Source organism: Silene latifolia, chromosome 1, assembly GCF_048544455.1.
Source record: "Silene latifolia isolate original U9 population chromosome 1, ASM4854445v1, whole genome shotgun sequence".
In the NCBI taxonomy this organism is placed as follows: Eukaryota; Viridiplantae; Streptophyta; class Magnoliopsida; order Caryophyllales; family Caryophyllaceae; genus Silene; species Silene latifolia.
The window spans coordinates 126452677-126473239 of NC_133526.1; the positions used below are offsets into that span (position 1 = coordinate 126452677).

Genomic DNA, 20563 nt, shown 5'->3' on the forward strand with positions numbered 1-20563 from the left:
ATGGTTAGCATGTAAGAGTATTATGTGCATAAAGAATAATATGTATAAGAAGTTATACATATATGTATAAGAAGTTATACATGTATGAAGAAGATATATATGAGGAGTCATACATAAAAGATGTCATATGAAGAATGTGTATGTATAAGTGTTATACGTACAAATCATGAACGAAAAGCTAAGTACATTACAGCATCCGATGTTGTAAAAGAGATAGTTGATAACCGGAATTTAATGGAACTAAAGTAGTTCCGTTAGCCGAATATCGTCTCCCGAGAGACTGTGAAAACAGTGGGAGTGTTTGACTGGCTTTAGAACCAGAGTCTAAAAACTTGTTTAGACATGTACTTAGAAAGTCTCTATGTGATGAAAAGATTGCATAGAACAAAGGAAAATTGCAGTGGAAATTAGAGTGATGCAACTGTTGCTAATCCTCTAACCAAAGCCGTTGGCATAAGGTAGACATGATGTTTATGTCATCTCAATGTGATTGAGCAGTATACCTTAATTGCTGAAGATCGTTATGTAAATATTGGATAGAGTATTGATATTTACATAAGTGATGATCGCATTCATTGTTAGAGTTTCTTTAACAACTCAATTATTCAGTTTGACTGAAAACATTGAATACCTTGTTTATCTGAATAAGTTGTGGAGACAATGTTGAACAATATTCAAGTGGATAAGATAAACATTGTATTTTGTCCCTAGTCACTTAATGAGGTGACGTCTCGGAGTGACTAGATTGTGAGTCGATTGATGGTTGTTCAACACCATAAGGTCATACGGGATGACTGGTCGATTACATAGGCAGAATGTGTGACACTTTGCCGGACAGTGACCATTAGAGAGTCCCTAAAAGTTCTATTATAGATGTCTGGTCGTGGCGGGGATCTCTAAGATTTTCTAATGAGTCGATTCTTTTGACTGGAGACTATTATCGGAGCAAGTGCAGTTTTCGAGTGACTTTGATTTTTGTCCTAGGTCGTGCCATGAAAGGAGGCCAAAAGGGCATTTACTAGGTCATGGTGAGCTGTATTGTGCAATAGGATAGATAGGGCATACATGAATTGTCCACCCACGTTGGGTAACTATATCTCAAGGCCACTCGAGGAGTTAATGACTACAAATGTGTGGCCACGCTCGGAAGTAATCTGTGAGAGATTTTTCCGGTCAGGTAGTCACACTCCCAATCGAGAAAACCACTCGCGATGTGTTCACGTGTAAGTGCGACCTGAAAGACACCTTGCATTGAGTGGGAGATTAAAACGGACAAGAGAATTGGTAGCGCACACCTTGTGTCGGACAAGTGGGAGATTGTTGGAGTTAGTGTCCTCCACAATAGTGCGTTTACATAATAAATCTCATTAAAGGAATATCATCAGATATTTAATTATTTGATCCTCGTCAGTTGATTAACGTAAATCGATAACGGTTGGCTGACTAGAGTTTGACGTTATTGTCGTGAGACGGCGGTGATCAACTGACCCCTTTCGGTCACACCTAAAGGAACGAACTCCAATTGACAACTAATTAATTGTATGAGATACAATTTATTTAGTCCTTTGATTTGTAGACTAAAAGGTTAGTCAATTATTTTTAGAGAGATTTCGAGTTGCGAACTCGAGGAGTGGCAGTTATTATTTAATTATGCGATAATTGAATAATAAGTTTGGGAGACGGGTTTTAGTTAATTAACTGTTAATTTACTAAAATTGTACTAATTGATTAATGTGATTAATATTAGTACGTAAATAATATGTGTAGTGGTACACGTATATTTACGGAGTGATTTGGACGAATTAATTATGGAAGTATTTAAACATGAAACGATGTTTAAAATAAAATTACACGTATTTGTGCGACAAATATAAGAACCAACATGGACCCGTAAATGGGCAAGTGGACCGTGTAAAATAGAGTAGTGGATGATTAGGAACATATTCATTTCACCTTACTTTATATACTACCATAAGTTATCTTATAAATGATTTTGCATGTGATGTAAGATAAAATAATATAAGACAATTGAACACTCTTCCTCACCACACTCCACCCGGTTTTTGTCCCCTTAATAGACCAAATTGTTTGTTCATTTTGACACACTACAACATTCACTTGTGCTTTTTGTATGTGATATCATTTGGTCTTCTTCATCTCTCAAAAAATATTACTCATCTTTACTAAGCTTGTTAGTAAAAATATATTATTACTAAAACTAGTTAGTAATATTACTTATAATATCAAGGGTATAATATTAACAAGTTCTAGTAAAATACTTGTTATTATTTTTGGGTAAGTTCTTGAGTGCAACAAGAAGGAGATCTTCTTTTTGAAGATTTGCAAGGAGGATCATCCATTTGGTATAAGCTCAAGAAAAAGCTAGTAAGGTGAACTAGTTTGTGCCCTTTTTACCACAAAATCAATGTAAGGAAATTGTTTTTCCTTATACTTTCATTTTTATGCTTTCATATTAGCATGCATGTTACATAGATCACCTAAATGACAAATTATGAGATAATTTAATTTTTTATTAGAGAGTCTAATATGGAGCTATGATCTTTCAAATCGGAGATACAATCAAGAAACTTTTATTATAAATAACAAGTTTAGTGATTACAAACCATGAATGGATAAATAAAAGAATACAACTCGTGACTACTATCTATGTTATCGATCAACTATCCAAGTACTCGTCTCCAACTCCAAAGCGCGGCCTAAATCCCGATCACGTCAAGAAGCAAAACCTGTACTTAACCTGCTCCCCATATGATCAGAAATATCATATGGATCGACACAGGCCACCCCGAAAATAGGTGACAATTACACAGACACAACAAACGTCAGTTTCAATAAATAAAGTGTGACACGACTGGAGTGTGTGAATATGCAACATGACTATGATATGAATGACATGCTATCAAACAACCACCACCCGGTGCCGGGACATGCCCAGACATACCAACAACCATACTGGTACCGGGACACGCCCAGACATACCAACAACAACAAACAGGTACCGGGACACGCCCAGACGTATCGGGTCCGTAAGCCAACCGGATCCCCTGCCAGACGTCGTGTCTCAACCACATGAGTCTTCTGTAACTCAAGCCATTAATGTGCACATCCCTCTTGGAGTGAGAAGCTCCAAGAGGCGACTTAAGTGTAATACGGTCTCCCAACCGTCTTATGTCTCCTCAATAACCAAGATACACCATCAAACAATCACAACCGTCATATTCTGCAATATACATGACAAATACAATAATGCAAGATACCGCACAAAATATGCTAATTACCAACTCATCAAGTCATCTTAACCAATATCATGTTATAATGCAATCCAACCAACATACTTATCTCCTTAGTGATACTATTAACCACTAAACATGTTATAATGCAATTACTCTAATTATGTGACACTAGTTACAATATTAATCACAACATATGCAATGACCACATTATTGAAACCGAGTAGAATTAACTTTTAGCATTCTTTAGAAGAAATCCGAAACCACCAAGCATCCATATCGTAAAATCGTCTCATCCTACATAATTTCATAACAACTATCACAAAGCATCCCACAACAACTAATACTACTAATTAACCCTTCATTATTACCCATTAATTAATCCTAATACTAATTAAAATACTAATTACCCATGAAAATCCCCCAAATTCTAGGGTTTGGATCAACATAAAAGAAAGGGAAAGGATGAGTATCAACTTACTAGTGGAAGGGAAAGAGAAGGAATCAAGCTTGGTGAATAATCCTTCCAAATCTAGGCTTGGTCTTCTAGTTATTGTCATGGTGAATTTCTTGAGAGTTATGTGTGTTTGAGGGAGTTTGAGGATAAGGTAAGAGTGAAAAGTGGGGATAAAATCTGAAAAGAAAAGATTAAAGAGATAAGGCTTACACACGTTTCTAGTGATAGCGACAGAAAACTCGTTCGAGTGCTCGATTCACTCGGTCGAGTGCTCGGTTCACTCGGTCGAGTGTTCGGTTCACTCGGTCGAGTGAGGCTGACCACTTGGTCGAGTGAACCATCCACTCGGTCGAGTGACACACAATCGGCTCTAGATTGCTGTCCAGAGGGCACTCGGTCGAGTGAAGTAGAGAGTCCGCTATGGGGAATCTTGGCCATGATATGGTTTGGTCGGAGGACCTTACAGAGAGGATGAAGAACTGTTACCCTTTTTATCTGGTTGGTAAAGATTGTAGCTGTAGTGCGGTAAGGATTAAGGTGGATGCTTGTTGGTTAGTGAATATGGAGGCCTCTGCTTGGTGGGTCGCCTATGACTATAATGTCGGTATTGTGTTTCAGGGGGGGTTTAAATTCAAAGTGGAGTCGGCACTTTAAGCGGAAGCAAGAGGTATGAGTGAAGCTCTAAAATGGATTGTGTCCCGAGGCCTCTTCCACGTGGACCTATCCTCGGATTGCCTTCTATTGTTGCTTCAAGAGACAGGACTTCCTAAATAGCAACATCTTATAAAAGGAGTCTTAGATGATATTAGTCTTTTGTTCCCGTCGTTTCATTGTCTTTTTTGTAGTTTTATTCCGAGAACTCTTAATACCTATGCTCATAGTCTTGCTAAAAGGGCTATGAGATTGTAATAGGTTGATTTTACTGCTGCAAAAAAAAAAAAAAAAATTAAAATTTGAGATTTCTAGGAAATTTTTATTTTCGCGAAAGTGGCAAATTGCCCCCTTAACTTTATTCAATGGTGAAATCAGAACCCTTAAGTTTCAATTGTAGCAATCAAACCCCTTAACTTTAGTTAAAAATGAAATTAAACTCCATTGTTTGATTTCTCATGAAATTCCACCAAAATTCATTTTATAATCTAATTAATCAATTACAAAATTTTACAATTGTTAGACAATTTATTTTTATAATCTAATTAATCAATTCAAACCCCTTAAATTTAGTTAAAAGTGTTTTTTTTAATAATTTTACAATTGTTAGACAATTTATTATGAATGTAAGGGTAGTTCATAAAATTTTATCATCTTTTTATTTTATTTATTATAGATGAATGTAAAATTATTATTTAGGTGGATGATTAATTTATATAAATTAATAAAGTTAAAATTAGTAATTTTTATGTGATATTAGTTGTATAATATAAATGTAAAATGAATTTTTGTTGAGCTTTAAAGTGAAAATTAAAAAGGGTGATGCTCAATCATGTACATGATTTACTCAATCGTGTACACAATTTACCATTTTAACCCTTACATTTCAACATATTTACAATTTACTCAATTCCTTCAATTTCCTCTCTCCCAACAACCACCACCCACAACCACCGCCCTCCTCCCTCCACTGCTCCACCGACTACTCCTCTGCACACCGCCGACAATACCGGCTGATCAGACCCGCCGAAAATCCGCCACCCATCCAGCCCCACCGAAAACAGACCCTTGTCCCCCGATCCGCCCCACTAAGCTTGCTGCCCCTCCCTTGCCACCCTGCACAGCCGACAACCACCCATCTCCCTCGCCTTCCTGCATGGCCGACCACCACAAGCCTGACCTCCGCCGCCTCCACTACCCTAGTCACCTTTTCTCACAAATCTAATTTGCATATATAATTTTTTATTAACCCTAAATTAATTTCAACTCCTTAATTAGTTACATAATTTATGCAGTAAATAACTAAGCTAGAATCATTACTTAAATTAATTGATTAATATGAGAAATAAGTTTTATAAGTGAGTAATTTGGTTTTAGTTTGATTAATTTGGAGAGAAAGAGAGAGTGAGAAATTTTTCCATTGTTTTTATGAGAAGGGCGTGGTAAGGAAAACTAATGAAAAAAGTACGTGAAAGAAGTAAAACTCGTACTTAAAAGAGCAATTATGATTAAAAATTAGGGTTGAAATTTACTTTTTTTGTTAAAGTTAAGGGATTTGATTGCTACACCTAAAATTTAAAGGGTCTACCATTGAACAAAGTTACAGGACAAATTGCCACTTTAGCGTTTTTATTTTTATTAGTCGAAACGCGTGAATTTACATTTGAATAGGGAGTAGGTATTAGGAGCCAGTTGCAAAGCTCATTAATTTCCAGTATTCTCATCTCCGGCAACCATTTATCTGTTTCCTCCATCTCCGACAAAGTCCTCCGGTAAATACTTATCGTCTCTCTTCTTCTTGTTTTACGTAAATAGTTGCCGGAAAAGGGTTTAGGGTTTCAATTTCGCCGGAATAGGGTTTAGAGTTTCAGTTCTCGGCCATAGTAGGAATTTTAAACCCCGTACTCGAATTTTGTAACTTTTTGGTATTATACATGCAATATCAAAACCCTCGATTTCTCAATTTCGCCGGAATATGGTTTCGAGTATTAGTGCAATTGAACATCCCAATGTCGATCGTGTTGTGAATTGTAATGGTGTTTTTGTTAGGTTTAAGCAAATTTTTGCAATGTTGTTATGCTTGTTGATGTGCTTAAAACATTTGACAGTTGAGTGAGCTTTAGAATGGGTAATGTGGAGCAGTGGAAGGCCGAAATGTTTGAGGGTTTTGAGGTGGCAAAAGTTAAATTGCTGGAGGGGTTTGAGGTGGCGAAGATGAAAGTGCAGGAAGTATCGGTCCAAGCACAGCAGAAAATAAAAGTGACCCCAGATGCTCACTTGTATACTGCAGCTGCGGTTCTCGTTCTAACTATACTAGTTTCATTGATTCGTAAGTTCTCACTTTTATTGTGATTTCCTCATTCTGTAGACATGCATTGTTTATGTATTATGTATATGTTCAATAGTTGTGTTGCAAATGTCTAAAACCTAAGGAAATCAAGGTGAAAATTGAGGGAGGAGAGAAGTAAATATATAGGGGAATTATACATGCAATATCTGTGTAAGCAGCAGTCAGCCATAAAAACAAGCTTGTGTTGTTTGTGGATGACTCATAATTTAAATTGCGGCAATAATTGGAGTGATTGGTTGCTATTTTACAATTTAGTGAGCTATTTTGCTTCATTCCATTTTGTTCAAAATAAGAAAATAGTACGTCTTTGGTTACAATGTAAATGGGAAAGGGGAATAGTGTATAAGCAAAATTGTTAATTTCTATCCACCACCCTTATGATCTCGTGTAATTGTAGATTCATAGAATTGTAGTTCGGCATCATATATTTAGTCATTTTATTTATTTGACTGTGTAAATAAAAAGTATAGGAAGGTTAGTGAACACTTGAGTTGAGTTTTGCACGAGGCTTGAATAGGTTCAAGCTCAAGATTGAGAAGAATAGAGACAACAGGTAAGCAGGAATAGTGGAGGAAAGAAATAAAATCATTGGTCGGTGGGGGAGCAAGGGAGAGAGGTCCGCGAAACTTTCGTATGAAAAAAGAATGGACATCTAACAGAAAACAAACATGGTTAACGTGATGATTGAAAGCATTTATCTGGCCTTTGTTTTGTCTTGTGCATTTTGATACCGGGGAGTACCAATTATCGGAGAAGTAAAGCAATTTATTGTTATGTCTTTTGCATTTTGATGGTGCGGAGTACTTTCAAATAAGAGAAAGTAAATCATCTAATCTATATCTTAAATGTGTGGCAGTTCGTTTATTCAAGCGCAAAAAGTCCAACACATTTGTGCTTGCTGGACTCACTGGAAGCGGGAAAACTGTTCTATTTTATCAGGTGAGGCCATCTTTGTATCGTTGCTGATACTGTAAGACCGTTACTGTTTACCCACTAGAGCATTTCTAGTGTGCCTGGCTGGGTATTGGTAGGGTTTTCTATATGTCTGACAATCTTGTTTGCTCTCGTTTGTCAGCTGCGTGATGGTTCCTCACATCAAGGAACTGTGACATCAATGGATCCAAATGAGGGTACCTTTGTGCTGCATTCTGAGTCTGCCAAGGTACTATAGTAAACTCTTTTCCTGAATTAATGGCACTTGTGCTTTTTTGGGACGATCATTCATTGATAGTTGACACATTCTATTTGAAATTTTGAATTGAGATTTTAATAATCTAAAGGTTGCTTCTATTTCATATCAAACAAACTTAATCCGGTCAATCTTTGTTGCTTTGTACTAGTTTCATTCAATATTTCAGGATAGCTCAACTTTAGTAAACTGTATAATAAACTTTAATTTGGGCTGGATTGAAGGGGAAAAAAAGTTGTGACTTGTGACTGTAGTATGCTTTATCATCCTGGCAGAAGGTTAAACCTGTGCACTTGGTGGATGTTCCTGGTCACGCACGTCTTCGACCGAAACTAGATGAATATTTGACTCAAGCTGCGGGCCTTGTTTTTGTTGTTGATGCATTGGAGTTCTTGCCTAATTGCCGTGCAGCTGCAGAGTAATTGCTAATCTTTCTTTTATTCCTGTTACTGCATCAGTTATATACTACTGACATTATAATTCTGTCATTTGAAGGTACTTGTATGATATTCTAACCAAGGCCAGCATTGTAAAGCGGAAAATTCCTGTACAGATAGTCTGCAACAAAACTGAAAAGGTGACTGCACATTCGTCGGAATTTATCCGTAAGCAACTGGAGAAAGAAATGTGAGTTTCCTGGTCCTGTGTCTTTCTGTTTCTACAAAGTTTTTTACTTAATTTTATTACATGGGCAGGGTAAAGGAAAACATTGATTTTATTTACTTGCCAGTTTACTCATCTTACAAATGAAAAGATCTTTAGAGCTAACCAACATAACTCCAGTCCCCTAAAACCGCTAAAGGCTTTGCCTAGGTGGGGGGGTTGGATGTACGTAAATTTTCCCATCTGCTGAAACTACTGAGAAGATGTTTTCGAGTGATATCTGATGAAAATTGTGTTAGGTGGCTATTGTTTATACTCCACCATATAGAGAACGCGCAAGCAATTTGGTAAATCAATTTGCTTTTTTCCATCACAGTCCCAAGTCGAAAGCCAAAAACATTGCTCAAGTGGAAAAACAAAATCCTTTAGAGCTAATTGCATAAAAACCTTTTTAGGCTATTGAATTTCAACTTGCAAATCGTGTGATGTTTTATGTATGTTCAGGGCTCTTCAATCATTGTTTACCTAACTTATAGTGGTATTTTGCTGGAGGTGGGGTTTTTATTGCTTCCCGATTCTAATTTTTTTTTTTAGCTCTTGTGATTTTATGTATCTTGTAATTTTGCCGCTTCGATCAAGGTTTTAGTATTGTGCACCTACCCCCTGCTGCTTTTTCTAATTAATGAAAATAAAATCGTTGGTTAAAATTTTCAGTTTATTTTTCTCTGTTAAACTATTTCATTAGAAATCTGCCCCCCTAAATTTTTCAACCTATGGTTTAACCCTCAAAGCTCAAACATGAAATCTTGGCTCCGCCACTTTGCTCACCGTTCTCTTTTTGTGAAAATCTCAAATAATTTCCTTGATCGATGTTTATGAATTATAACACGTGACCTACCTTCTGTTAACACAGTGACAAATTGCGAGCATCGAGGACAGGAGTGTCAGATGCTGATATTACAAGTGAATACACACTGGGTGTTCCTAGAAAGGCATTTACATTCGCACAGTGCCACAACAAAGTAACTCTTGCTGAAGCGTCTGCCCTTACGGGTGATGTCTCTCAAGTTGAGGTGTTTATCAGAGAGCAAGTAAAGCCATAATCCTTGTAAACCCTCTTTTTTCTTTACCCTTTTGTTTCCCTTCTTGTCCTTGATCCGAGGAAGAGGGTACATGTGTTATGGTAGATTGTAGTATTGTTGATGAAACCATGACTATTGTGTTATACCGAATTTAGTGATAGGCTCACGTCCTTTTACACTTCTATGATGAGTTTACAGAAGTAGGAGTAGAAATAGACCGCACAAATGGGCCATTTTGGCTGTGGGTTAAGAGTTATCCTGGTGCATATCCAAGTGTCAAGTATTGGACATGGGTACGGCACGGTCATATGGAGTGTCGAATTAACATAGGTTATGCACGTGTTGGTTTAGTATGGAGAAGTCATTTGAGAACAACTCATATAAGTTGGGTCAAAAATCACATTCATCATTTGTGTGTAGAGAGAGCTTAAAAGAGCAATTTGGCCAAGCTAATAAGTTGAGTACGGAGTAGTTAGTTAATTTATTGTGAATTCATAAGAAAGCAGCAGTGAATCGACAATGAGAGCATGATACTGACATGACAGAAACTAGAAAAACAAAATGCTGCTGCATGCTTAAGTTGCTTCTTGTACAGTAACTAACACCTCTCTGAAGCTGAAAATCTTGTGACTTTCTGCAACTTCTGAATGGTCCTTTGTACAATTCTGTATAGCATTAGCTGTCGGTCAGTGCTGCTTTGACACAACAGTAATATCCCACTTCTGCTTTATTTTTTCCCCCTTTATTTCCTGATATTACCCTTTCATCAACTTTGTGCCTCTCTTCTTCCACAGGCCACAGCTAATATGCGCTCTCATTATTCATAGTGGAAATCACTTTAATACCTAAGGTCATACTTAAAATTATGTGGTCTAATTTCCTTTTCTGGTGATTAATTTCGCTTTCCGACAAGGACTAGCACTCGACACCCAACTTACTGCACTGCCAGTATCTTGATCTAGAAATCGATAGTCGGTGTATAATCTGAGACTCCCACCAATTGGGCTAAATGCTCTTATTCACAATGATGATGTGTTTTTGCAAAGATCTAAGATAATTATTGGAAAGCAAATTCAAAGGGTTATTTGTTTATGAGTGGATGAACTCCTGTATTGTTCAACCCTTTGTAACTTTAATCCTGCATGGTTTAACAGTGAGAATCTGATTCTACTTTATTATACTGTCCAACTTTAGCTAAAACTAAAGTACCAATTTCTCTTTTTACTTAATGTATATACACATTTAAATTAGCTATCGACGCGCCAATTAACAGACTAAATGCCCTTATGCTTAAAACTTGGTGCAGTCAGTATATACCTTTATTAAAGTGTTGCCCTTTGTGACAGTATCCCTTCACGTGACCCAAATATACGCGGGGTTTTATACAACATTCGGGCATAACTACTTTCATGATCGTATAAAACATAAATTAGTATATAAAATAGTAAAAGACGAATCATAAATGGAGCATGTACTTGCAAAACCTTTCTTCGTCAATTTTTTTTTTTACAAAATACGTATTCTACACACAATTGCTCCATTTTATAGAATTAGTCGCCTTGACCATCACAAAATTCAATCGTATGATACGGAAACAAAACTCGTTTAACACTATATTGTGACCTTGTATAATGTATATAGTGAAAGTAACAGCTCGAGATACTACTAGAAAGCCGTTGGCTCATTGGTAGACCGCCTGCGCGTCTATCTTTTTCTTTAAGCTGGGCCGCTGCTTGTTCGTTGTAGCGCCTCTACCTTTCTTGTCTTGTATAAACAATAATTAATCGACACTTGCAATACGTATGTTCAAAAACGTGAAATCCTTTGCTTCAGGCCTTGAGTTTATGACAAGATATCTTGTCTCTGATTAGTTGGGGCATTGATAAGAATGAGGAAAGTATGCTGACAAAAGAAAATGCTTGAGTTTGATTATTAGGAAGAAGATGGCATAACATGGAATGTGCATGACCGCGACTGTTGAATACCTGCATTCATCATTTTAGCAAAGAATATAATCAGAATACTATTATATCTATGACCCACACAATACCTTCACCAATATTCCTTTCTTAGTCATGTTTCCCACAAATCAGATCCACAACTACTCATGGTAGGTTCCAAACAGTATTGAGATATACTCGACAATGGGCGGATCTAGGATTTAAGATTCACAACGATAAAATTTGCCAGAATTTAAACTCTATTTCGATTCTTAACTTCAACATGTTTATATAATACTCCGTAATAGAATTTATTTAAAAAAAAAAAAAGATGTTTCATTTTCTTTTAAATTTATCAAAGCGACTAATTAAGTAAATACTAATACATACCACAATGGAGCGTATGAGGAAGACAAGTCCAAGAATGGATAAGGCCACCTGTTTGTATGACATCCAAGTGACACAAATTTAATGAGAGAACAAAATTACAAAATATCCATCATGTAATTTTATGTTATATGGGAGAAATGCAGAATAAGTAAATTGGCTTACCAAATTGATATACAAGCATGAAGAACCCATTGGAAAATGACAAAGATTGATGTCCAGAGTATGAAGTATGCTATCCGAAACCAAGGGAAATGCTGCCATCAAAACATATCCTCGGTCAAATTATAAACCATGTTGCTACCGTCTTAAAGGAGACCAAATGACTTACCAAGCAGTTCAATGCAGTATCACCAAGTAAGAAGACAAGGTTGAGTGTGTGCATGTTTATTATAAACTGTCCAGATAAGCACAACAGGTTTATCAATATTGGTAATGTAAATTCATGTTCATAAATTTTGAGCAAGATATAATTCAGAAGCTCACAAAGTTGAGATTGTAGTTTTTTGTGGTGAGAAATGGTACAATTATGAACCAAAACACCATATCTGTCAGTATCACTGCTCCCGCATTCATCTGTTTTAAGACATCACACCAAGTTAACTTTAGTTACCAAACTAACAACATTACAAACAATAACAAAATGCTAAATCCCGAAATGATTTTGGTTCGACTAACATCAACAGTCATGTCATGATGTCAAACTGTCAGTCGTACACTAAACTTTACTTATAACACCCGAACACTTGGACTAACTGTTGGGGTCGATCTAATTTAATCGGCGGTCTGAAATGTGAATGAATCATATTAAAACTTAACCAGAATATTTCACTAATCTTGTAATCCTATCGAGATAGAATATTGAATAAATTAAATTAAATGAAAAATTAGGTCTCCTGCATTAGGGGCAGAGCAATAAACATTAAACAACAGCAGTATGTATATTTTGTAACCTGAAAAATTATTTGGAGGAGATAGCCCCAGAATCCGGCAGTGGGACGAGCATGTTGGAGGAGTTGTGGAGAGCTCAAAGTATTCTTGGTAGCAATTGGAATTCCAGCATTAACAGAAGTCATGTAATCACCTCTTTCTGAATCAATCCCCTCATTATGGACCCTTTCCCCACGAGCTGAATTGTGATACTCATAGCAGCCGTTCATTGAGATCACTGATCCTAGCTACATCAATCAAATGATTAACCATAATTAAAACATGATATATATTACTGAATTGACTTACATATAATTAATTAATTAGTAATGAGGATGCCTTACTCCAAAATATATGGTTACTAGAGTAAAAGTCCACCTGTCCAAATAACAAACACCACCCAAATAACCCATTAAAATCAGAAACAACAATAACATTACATTACGCAACATTACCCCTGTGTCGATTAAACACATAGAGTCGGTTCAAAATAACCCGTAACAAAAACCGAATCAAAACAAACAACTTGACAATCTACAACCACAAACATTTTACCAAACCATTTCCGCTTGCTTATGCCTCCATAAGACAAATAGTAAGGTGTAAGGCTAATAAGAAACTTACTGAGTGTAGTAGTAGAAAATGGAGGCACCATCAACAATAGCATTGACAATGAGAAGAATCAAGAGCACGACGAAAGCACAAACTCGAAACGCAAGCAACCAAGCAGGATGCATTCCCTTAAGACAAGGCTTCCAAACTTCATCACCATACAAAACTCCACAACATTCCTCCTCCTTTCTATTATTGTTATCTTCTCTTGATCTTGTTTCAGAATTACTAACAACATTATTTCTCCGATTTTTGGGTCCCTCAAATTTCGATATAAGAAATGAAGCAAAACCCATTGAAATTAACACCAAAATTGCACATAACACAAGTCTCCAATTTAGCCAGTAACTTGAAGTTGCTGTGTCACCTGATGTTTTTGGCTGCCATGTTACTCTTCTTGTACTCATTTTTCTGGTGGTTGTATGAATCTATGTAAGAAAAAGTACAATTATACGTAGGTTAGTCCAAAGACTAAGGGGAGGGATATGTTGCAAAAATCTATGAATTTTTTTGACTAAATCAAGACAACATTTGTGTTGTTTTGCTTTGATTTTGGTAAACAAACACTAATGCCTAGAAAGACAAGGAACACAAAAAAAATTGTAATGCCTAAGAAAAGTGTTTAGTCAAAATTAAAATCCAATCTCAGATAAGATTGCAAAAGCAAATTATTATGGGATTTAATATTGTGAGAGCTTCAAATTTCAATGCACTTTTGATTGTAAAAGTGAAGTCATTATATGGGAAATATTTATCATTAGCAAACTAAAAAAACAAAGGATTTAAACCTCTACAAAACCCATAAAATTTGGAACAATTATGAAAGAATTATGAGAAAATGGTTGGAATTTAGAGGGTTATTAGGGAAAAAAAAAAAAAAAACGAGAGAATATAAATAGTGAGAAAGAGTGCAATGATTCGAAACTTTGATCGGGTTTTGTTTTATGTTAGGAATAGAAAGATGATGATGAATGATATACTAGAAAAATAGATGAATTTTAATGGGAATATTGCATCATTTGCATAATTGCATGTAGTAGTATATGGAGTAGTATAATATGAGGAAAACAACAAAATAGAATAGTAAAATTAGCAACCAAAAAGCTCTTAATTGTAAGCAAAGGAAAGTTTTAGATACGTACTTGCAAGATAAAGCAAGCCAAATTAAAGGTGGTGGTGGTGAATGGTGATTACTGTTTGTGTAATGTTTTGCTTCTTTTTCTTTTGATTATATACTTCCTCCATTCAATTCCACTCTACTTATTTTTATTTTTTACCCTATTCACAAATGCACATTCAATCTCGATTTTCTCTCAATATATAAAGTGAAAATATATTCATGTGGGATCTTGTTTAATTCGTCTTTACGAGTACATTAAAAATATCTCACTTTTATAATTTTTGCAAATACGTAGCTTACGATATTTACAGCGTAAAATACGCGTTGACGAACGTGAAAAAGCAAAGTGGTAGAGTGAAGTTGAATGGAAGAAATATATTGTTTATGGAACAAAATTTAAGACAACTCAACATTATATATGTGGGTGGAGAGAGGAAAGGAGCGAGGTTTGTTATTGACACACAAGAATTGTGTTTGTACTTGTGTGTGTTCATAATAGTGTGCTTCTTCGACAAGCTTTCCCATCAAAGTAGGTCTCTAAAGTTAAGACCGTTTTATCTTACACAAAAAAATGTCAATATTTTTAAATAGAAAGTAAATATTTAATGATAAAATGTTAATAACTTATAACTAACTGATAATATCAAATAATGTCGACTCAATTAGGTGTTCTTAGTTAAATAAAATAGCAAAAGTCAGTGGTTTAATAAGGAATGAATTCATCGGTTTTTGGGTTATGAATGGAGCTTGCAATTATAACGAATTTAGTCTTGGTTGTTGCATTTCCTATGTTGCTTGTGGTTAGCCGGTTATAACCAATTTTATGCAAGGGTCGGAGATTAACGCAAAGTCAACTCAAGCGAACCCAAGTCAACTCCGGCCGGACAACATCACCAATGTCGGGTCAAGCCACCTAGGTTCCGACTCAAGCTCAAGGGAATGTGATAGATAGGTCACTTGGAGCCCAAGCCACGAAGTCAAGGTTGAGGGAGAATATGACAAAGACAAGCTTCAAAGGCAAAAGAATCAGGCAAAAACCGCATCATGCGGTGTCTGCCGCATCATGCGGTTTTGTGCAGGTCACAAGAAATTAAGCCCGTCTCGATCTTTTGTGCAACGTAAAGCCCCAAGTTTCGATTTAACCTAGAAAATAGTGCAGTCTTATAAATAGCCAACTTGTTTTAGATCTAAACACCTCATGCTAAATCCTAATCTCTCTGGATACCTTTGGATGGCTGGTCTATCGAGCGAACGTCATGTTCCTCTGGACAGGTCATGTCTCCTTCTCGGTTCTGGGTTGAACTTCCATCTCTCTAGACACCTTTGGATGACTTGTTTTTGGTGGAAGATTGGCTTTTGACGGAGGCCCTGGCACCGAGATCTGCACTGGTCCGCACTCCTGTTGCTGGTGGTGAACTTGATGGCATCCGTGGTGACTGACTTCCCTCAGATCTTGGTGCGATGACTTGCTTGTTTCCCGACATGGTGTACCGTTCGTTGCTTGTGAAACGATAAACGGTGACGACCACTATACCCCATGGTGGGCGCCAAACTATTTTGGTATATTTTATCGAATTCGTTGATGTAGGGTTAAAGTGGTCTAATATGTTAAATCGTACGGTTCGTATGCGTATGGGCGACGTTTGTAATGCATGTAGTAAATAACGTAAATAAAGACTTGACACGGGATATTTGGTGACGCGGAAAACCCAATGTGGGAAACAACGGCGGGAAGGAGACGAAATTCTTCCAAGGTGTTCACTAGCAATAATCTTATTAGGTCACGGGCACAACGTAGGAAAAACGGCTCTTATTGCTAGTATTAGGGCAATTGGCATGTATTGTGAGTCAATCCTCTTTCCTTACCTTCTTCCGCCTTATATAGGATTAAACCCTAACAGGGTTCAGCTTACTTGCTCTCCAAGATAGCCGCTCCTCACCTGATGGGCCTTCTCTTCAGCTCCCTTTGATCTACTACCCGTGACCTGTGGACCACCTCCTTTTCCGCCAAATTAACGAGCTCATTAAACCTTTAGCCCAACTTCTCTTCATTGGCCCAATATGCGAAATAGGACCCAAACAAATATAATCATCTTTAAAAAAATCAATCAGACGATCTTTTACCTAAAAACCAATTGAATTAACGTAGTTAAATAACAGTAACAATGTTTTGTGACAGTAGAAATGTAAATCACTCTAACATGAATGATCCATGTCTTGTCACTTTTAAAAGAGAGACACAGAAAAAGAGGGATTAGGGTGTGACTTGGGGGGACAATATTCTGTTTTTCATTTGGATTTTGTGTTTGAAGATGCTTTCTCATCATTTTAAAATAAATAAATAAATATGAAAGTTATAATATTGTAGAGTGCCCACAAATCAGAATAAAGTGAGCCCTAAGCCTGCGTCCTACGGCATCATAAATTGCTAATCTACTCATTTCTTTGGTCAAATGCTCATCTTATCTAGCCCATGCAACACTTTGCAGCTATACATACTAGTCTATAGCCAGGCAGCCAGCCATAAATGCATGGGCTGGGTAACGCTGTGCATGGTGACTGGTGAGGATGAGAGATGAGTAGTTTGTTTCGAAATTCGATCCCAAATCAAGCTTAAAATCGTTTTAAAAATCGAGTTATAATTCCACTTTAAACTTAGTGTAAAACAAAAAGTGACACGATAATTAAATGCAATTCAAAAATCGACTCATATGGAAAATATTTGATTTAATCTTGAATAACTCAAAATATATTTTATTAAAGGATACACATAAATTCACGGAGTGAATGTATGGAGCCACGGATATTGCAAACGTAATACCCCTATAAGAATTCTTTGTGGGACCCATACATAAAGCTGCAATATATTACAAAGGATGTTTTAGGCATATGACTCATATTTTTCCGTGGATTGGTCCATGCATCCCGCGGAAATATGGATAGCCTTATTAAAAATCAATTTGTTAAAAAGCTATTTCATCGATTAGAAACTTTTAAAATTAATTCAAAATAAAATCATTAAAACTCATTTAAAAATTAAGTGAACTAAAATTCATTTAATTCGCATTACATCATAAAACGAAATCTATTGCTCATCGATTGGTATAAATACAATTATCGACGGACACGGATATGTACAAAAGTTAATGAATAAATTAATGTAAGACCCAACAAATTAAAATCATATCGTCCAAATCAATTAAGAAAATGAACGCACTGTGGAAAACGAAAGGGCTGGGACAATATAGAACATGAATCAACAAATGAAAATTAGCTAATATCCTCCACTTTATATACCCTTAAGTATTGAAACAAAGATAAAGACATAAAAGAGATGGCATGTAACCACGCTAATTACATTACCCTTCTTGGTACAACTATAAGACTTTTTTTCTCTATTACGAACAAATGAGTCATTTCTAATTAATAATGTCATTATTCTAAATTTTATTATTCTATTTTGATATAAAATGTTGAAGAATTTTCATTAATCATAATGGAATGAGAATAATTAACTTAGAAAAAATTAAGAGAAACTTAAAAATCGTAGAAAATAGGCTTTAATAAAAAGAGTAACTTTTACCTTTTTTTTAAAAAAAAATCTCTCATCTCCTTTTCCTCTCTAAAAAACCTAGCTTTCATCAATCAAATCTGGGGCTTTTATCGACCATTAATCAATGGTAAACCCCAAATAACTTTATTTATCTAATGGAAGATGTTGTAATGCACTCGGTATGTTCTCAAGATCAGTGTGTGACAATTATGGGTTCACGGGGGAAGTTTACTTCCAATAGTGTTAATAATTTGTAGCCTGAGATCCTAAATCAGTTTTAAGTATTGGAGTCAGATACTGTAGATCAGCAGGATCAGGTTAATGATGGAGGAGAGGTTTCTGAACAAGGTGGTAACAAGGAAGGCACTCAGGGAGAGCACGTGGATGCTTCAAGGAATGTAGGCTCAGAATGCTTAAGGCTAGGCCAAAGATCCTTAGAACCAGCATCTGCTCCCCTTGGTGATTCTCTTGTATCGTACTCAGTATGTTCAGAGGTGTTGTTAGTGGATAATTTAGGTGTCACTGTCCCTCCTGACAAAGTTTCCCAATGAAGATAGCTTCCTGGAATGTTCGTGGGTTCAATTGCCCAGTAAAGCATAGTGAGATTAAAGATTACTTGTTGACAAATAAAATTTATATTTTAGCAGTTTTGGAAACTAGAGTGAAAAGTTCAACGGCTTCTAAGATTCTTAGGAACACCTTTAAGAACAGGGAAGGGTTTTGTAACTATGAGAAGCATTTCAATGGAAGGATTTGGATTCTTTTTAATCCAAAGACAATAGCAATAATGCATAGAGTAGTTGAAGCTCAATTTTTAACTTGTAAGGCTCATCATCATGAGTCTCAAAAAGATTTTACCTTTAGCTGTGTCTATAGGAGTAATGATGTAGCTCAACGGGAAGAATTATGGTCTGGCCTCAGAGCATCTATCACCTCTGATCCATGGATTGTCCTTGGAGATTTTAATGTGGTTAGGTGCCCTGAGGAAAAACTTAGCTCTACACCTCCAGTTCTGCATGACATGGTTACTTTCAATTCTTGTCTTTCAGATTGCCAACTAGATGATATTAGCAGCACAGGATATGACTTGACTTGGAATAATAAGCAGGAGCCTCAAACTAGGGTCTGGTGTAAACTTGATAGAGCCCTAGTAAACCCTTCATGGCTCTCTACTTATCCTGCTTCTTTTGCCATTTTCCAGGACCCTGGTATTTCAGATCACTTGTAACACCCCCTTCTTACCCGGCCAAAGTAATTGGGAGATGTTACCATCTCGGTTTCCCGAAGCAGTGAAATCGGAATTACAATTAAGAAAATTCATTAAATAAATAACAAGTTTAGTGATTACATAAATGTAAACAAATGAATAAGGTGAACTATACAAATTACAAGTCGACTACCATCTATGTCTGTAGATACCCAGTATCTGCTGAAACTCCAACAAACACTCGATGATTATCGGACTACAACATGTTTTGGAATCACGGCGTTTGATCGACAGTTTGTGTACAACTTTACGTCGGAAAACTTAAAACGATTTCGAAAATAAAACATTTCAAAACATTTCAAAAATACCTGGAGTGTTTAATGCACGACGACGGGGTCGCAATGACACTAACTAGAGTCAAAACCAACACCGGACCAAAAACCGACTCAAAAATTCAAATCCCGACTCCAACAACGAGTCAAACCGAGTCAACCACCAAAAACAAAACATTTCAAACCTTCTACCTTAAGTTTTCCCGGATTCATGTTGGTCAAGTACCAAACATGTGACTATAAAACCTAGGATAGAACAAATCATGATTGCGTTTGTTTTGAAAGTGACAACACAACTCGAAGAACCGCGACGTGGCTCGCGCCTCTTTGAGCAGCCCAAGTGGCCACATCGCTCAAAACTCACACAACCACTCATTTCCCTATAAATACCCCTCAAATACCACCCATTTGAGACTTACACGAGTGTCCGCCCTCTCTTTTCTCCCTTAAAATTCTCGACTCGACTTCTTAAGTCACAACCCGACGCGTATTTACGACCTACCGATCGTAAATACAAGCCTTACACATTGTTTGGTACCGTCATCGTGCATTAAATCACTTGACCGACCACTTCGACCACTACACCATCACTAACATTAAAACACTCTTTTTACTTACCAAAACGGTTTTAAACCGAGTTTTTTCCGATCAAACGAGTTGTTACACTTACGTCGGTCACTCGCCATAACCAAACATGTAAGTATGAGGGTGTAAAAATCCTCTTTTATTATGTTTTCATTTGTTTCATGACTATAACATGCTAAAACGTGCATAACATGAACCAAAACTTGGAATAAATGAGCCAAAACTAATTTTTGGTCTGAGGCAGAAGCCCCTTAGGTCGCCAACTTACCCGCGCCTAAATGGGGTGTTCAGACCAGAGATCAACCATGTTTGTT

At 36.5% G+C, this 20563-nt stretch overlaps 3 protein-coding genes across 4 annotated transcripts in view; 2 read left to right on the top strand and 1 right to left on the bottom strand.

The window, feature by feature from the left end:
- Positions 1 to 5961: 5961 nt before the first annotated feature.
- LOC141608959 (uncharacterized) lies at positions 5962 to 9765 on the top strand. Of its 2 annotated transcripts, none has more exons than XM_074428257.1 (7): positions 5962 to 6131; positions 6468 to 6688; positions 7566 to 7648; positions 7785 to 7871; positions 8153 to 8316; positions 8394 to 8525; positions 9415 to 9765. In XM_074428257.1, exons 2-7 carry the CDS (start codon positions 6484 to 6486, stop codon positions 9602 to 9604), a joined length of 861 nt encoding a protein of 286 aa, XP_074284358.1. In that variant the 5' UTR covers positions 5962 to 6131; positions 6468 to 6483; the 3' UTR covers positions 9605 to 9765. The 2 variants fall into 2 exon arrangements, with proteins under 2 accessions (XP_074284358.1, XP_074284363.1); XM_074428262.1 differs by having other exon boundaries at positions 8174 to 8316.
- A 1274-nt stretch (positions 9766 to 11039) lies between these two features.
- LOC141608978 (uncharacterized) lies at positions 11040 to 14683 on the bottom strand. Its single transcript, XM_074428270.1, has 9 exons — positions 14595 to 14683; positions 13465 to 13880; positions 13185 to 13218; positions 12864 to 13088; positions 12397 to 12486; positions 12242 to 12307; positions 12076 to 12167; positions 11914 to 11961; positions 11040 to 11568 (listed from the first exon to the last, which is right to left on the bottom strand). The coding sequence occupies exons 2-9, from the start codon at positions 13857 to 13859 to the stop codon at positions 11451 to 11453; spliced, it is 1068 nt and encodes a 355-aa protein (XP_074284371.1). The 5' UTR covers positions 13860 to 13880; positions 14595 to 14683; the 3' UTR covers positions 11040 to 11450.
- A 3989-nt stretch (positions 14684 to 18672) lies between these two features.
- LOC141655359 (uncharacterized) overlaps positions 18673 to 20563 on the top strand; it is a 77569-nt gene continuing 75678 nt past the window's right edge. Inside the window, exon 1 of the mRNA XM_074462445.1 lies at positions 18673 to 19333. Within this exon, the coding sequence (XP_074318546.1) occupies positions 18673 to 19333 (661 nt within the window). The remainder of the gene's footprint in view (positions 19334 to 20563) is intronic.

What these genes read in the sequence shown, in the direction of transcription:
- LOC141608959 (XM_074428257.1), top strand. Translation starts at nt 6,484, where the DNA reads ATGGGTAATGTGGAGCAGTGGAAGGCCGAAATGTTTGAGGGTTTTGAG. An exon ending in TATACTAGTTTCATTGATTC is followed by an intron (nt 6,689 to 7,565) that starts GTAAGTTCTCAC and finishes AATGTGTGGCAG; the next exon opens with TTCGTTTATTCAAGCGCAAA. An exon ending in AAACTGTTCTATTTTATCAG is followed by an intron (nt 7,649 to 7,784) that starts GTGAGGCCATCT and finishes CTCGTTTGTCAG; the next exon opens with CTGCGTGATGGTTCCTCACA.
- LOC141608978 (XM_074428270.1), bottom strand. Translation starts at nt 13,859, where the DNA reads ATGAGTACAAGAAGAGTAACATGGCAGCCAAAAACATCAGGTGACACA. An exon ending in ATACTGCATTGAACTGCTTG is followed by an intron (nt 12,168 to 12,241) that starts GTAAGTCATTTG and finishes TTTTGATGGCAG; the next exon opens with CATTTCCCTTGGTTTCGGAT. An exon ending in CATGCTTGTATATCAATTTG is followed by an intron (nt 11,962 to 12,075) that starts GTAAGCCAATTT and finishes TCATACAAACAG; the next exon opens with GTGGCCTTATCCATTCTTGG.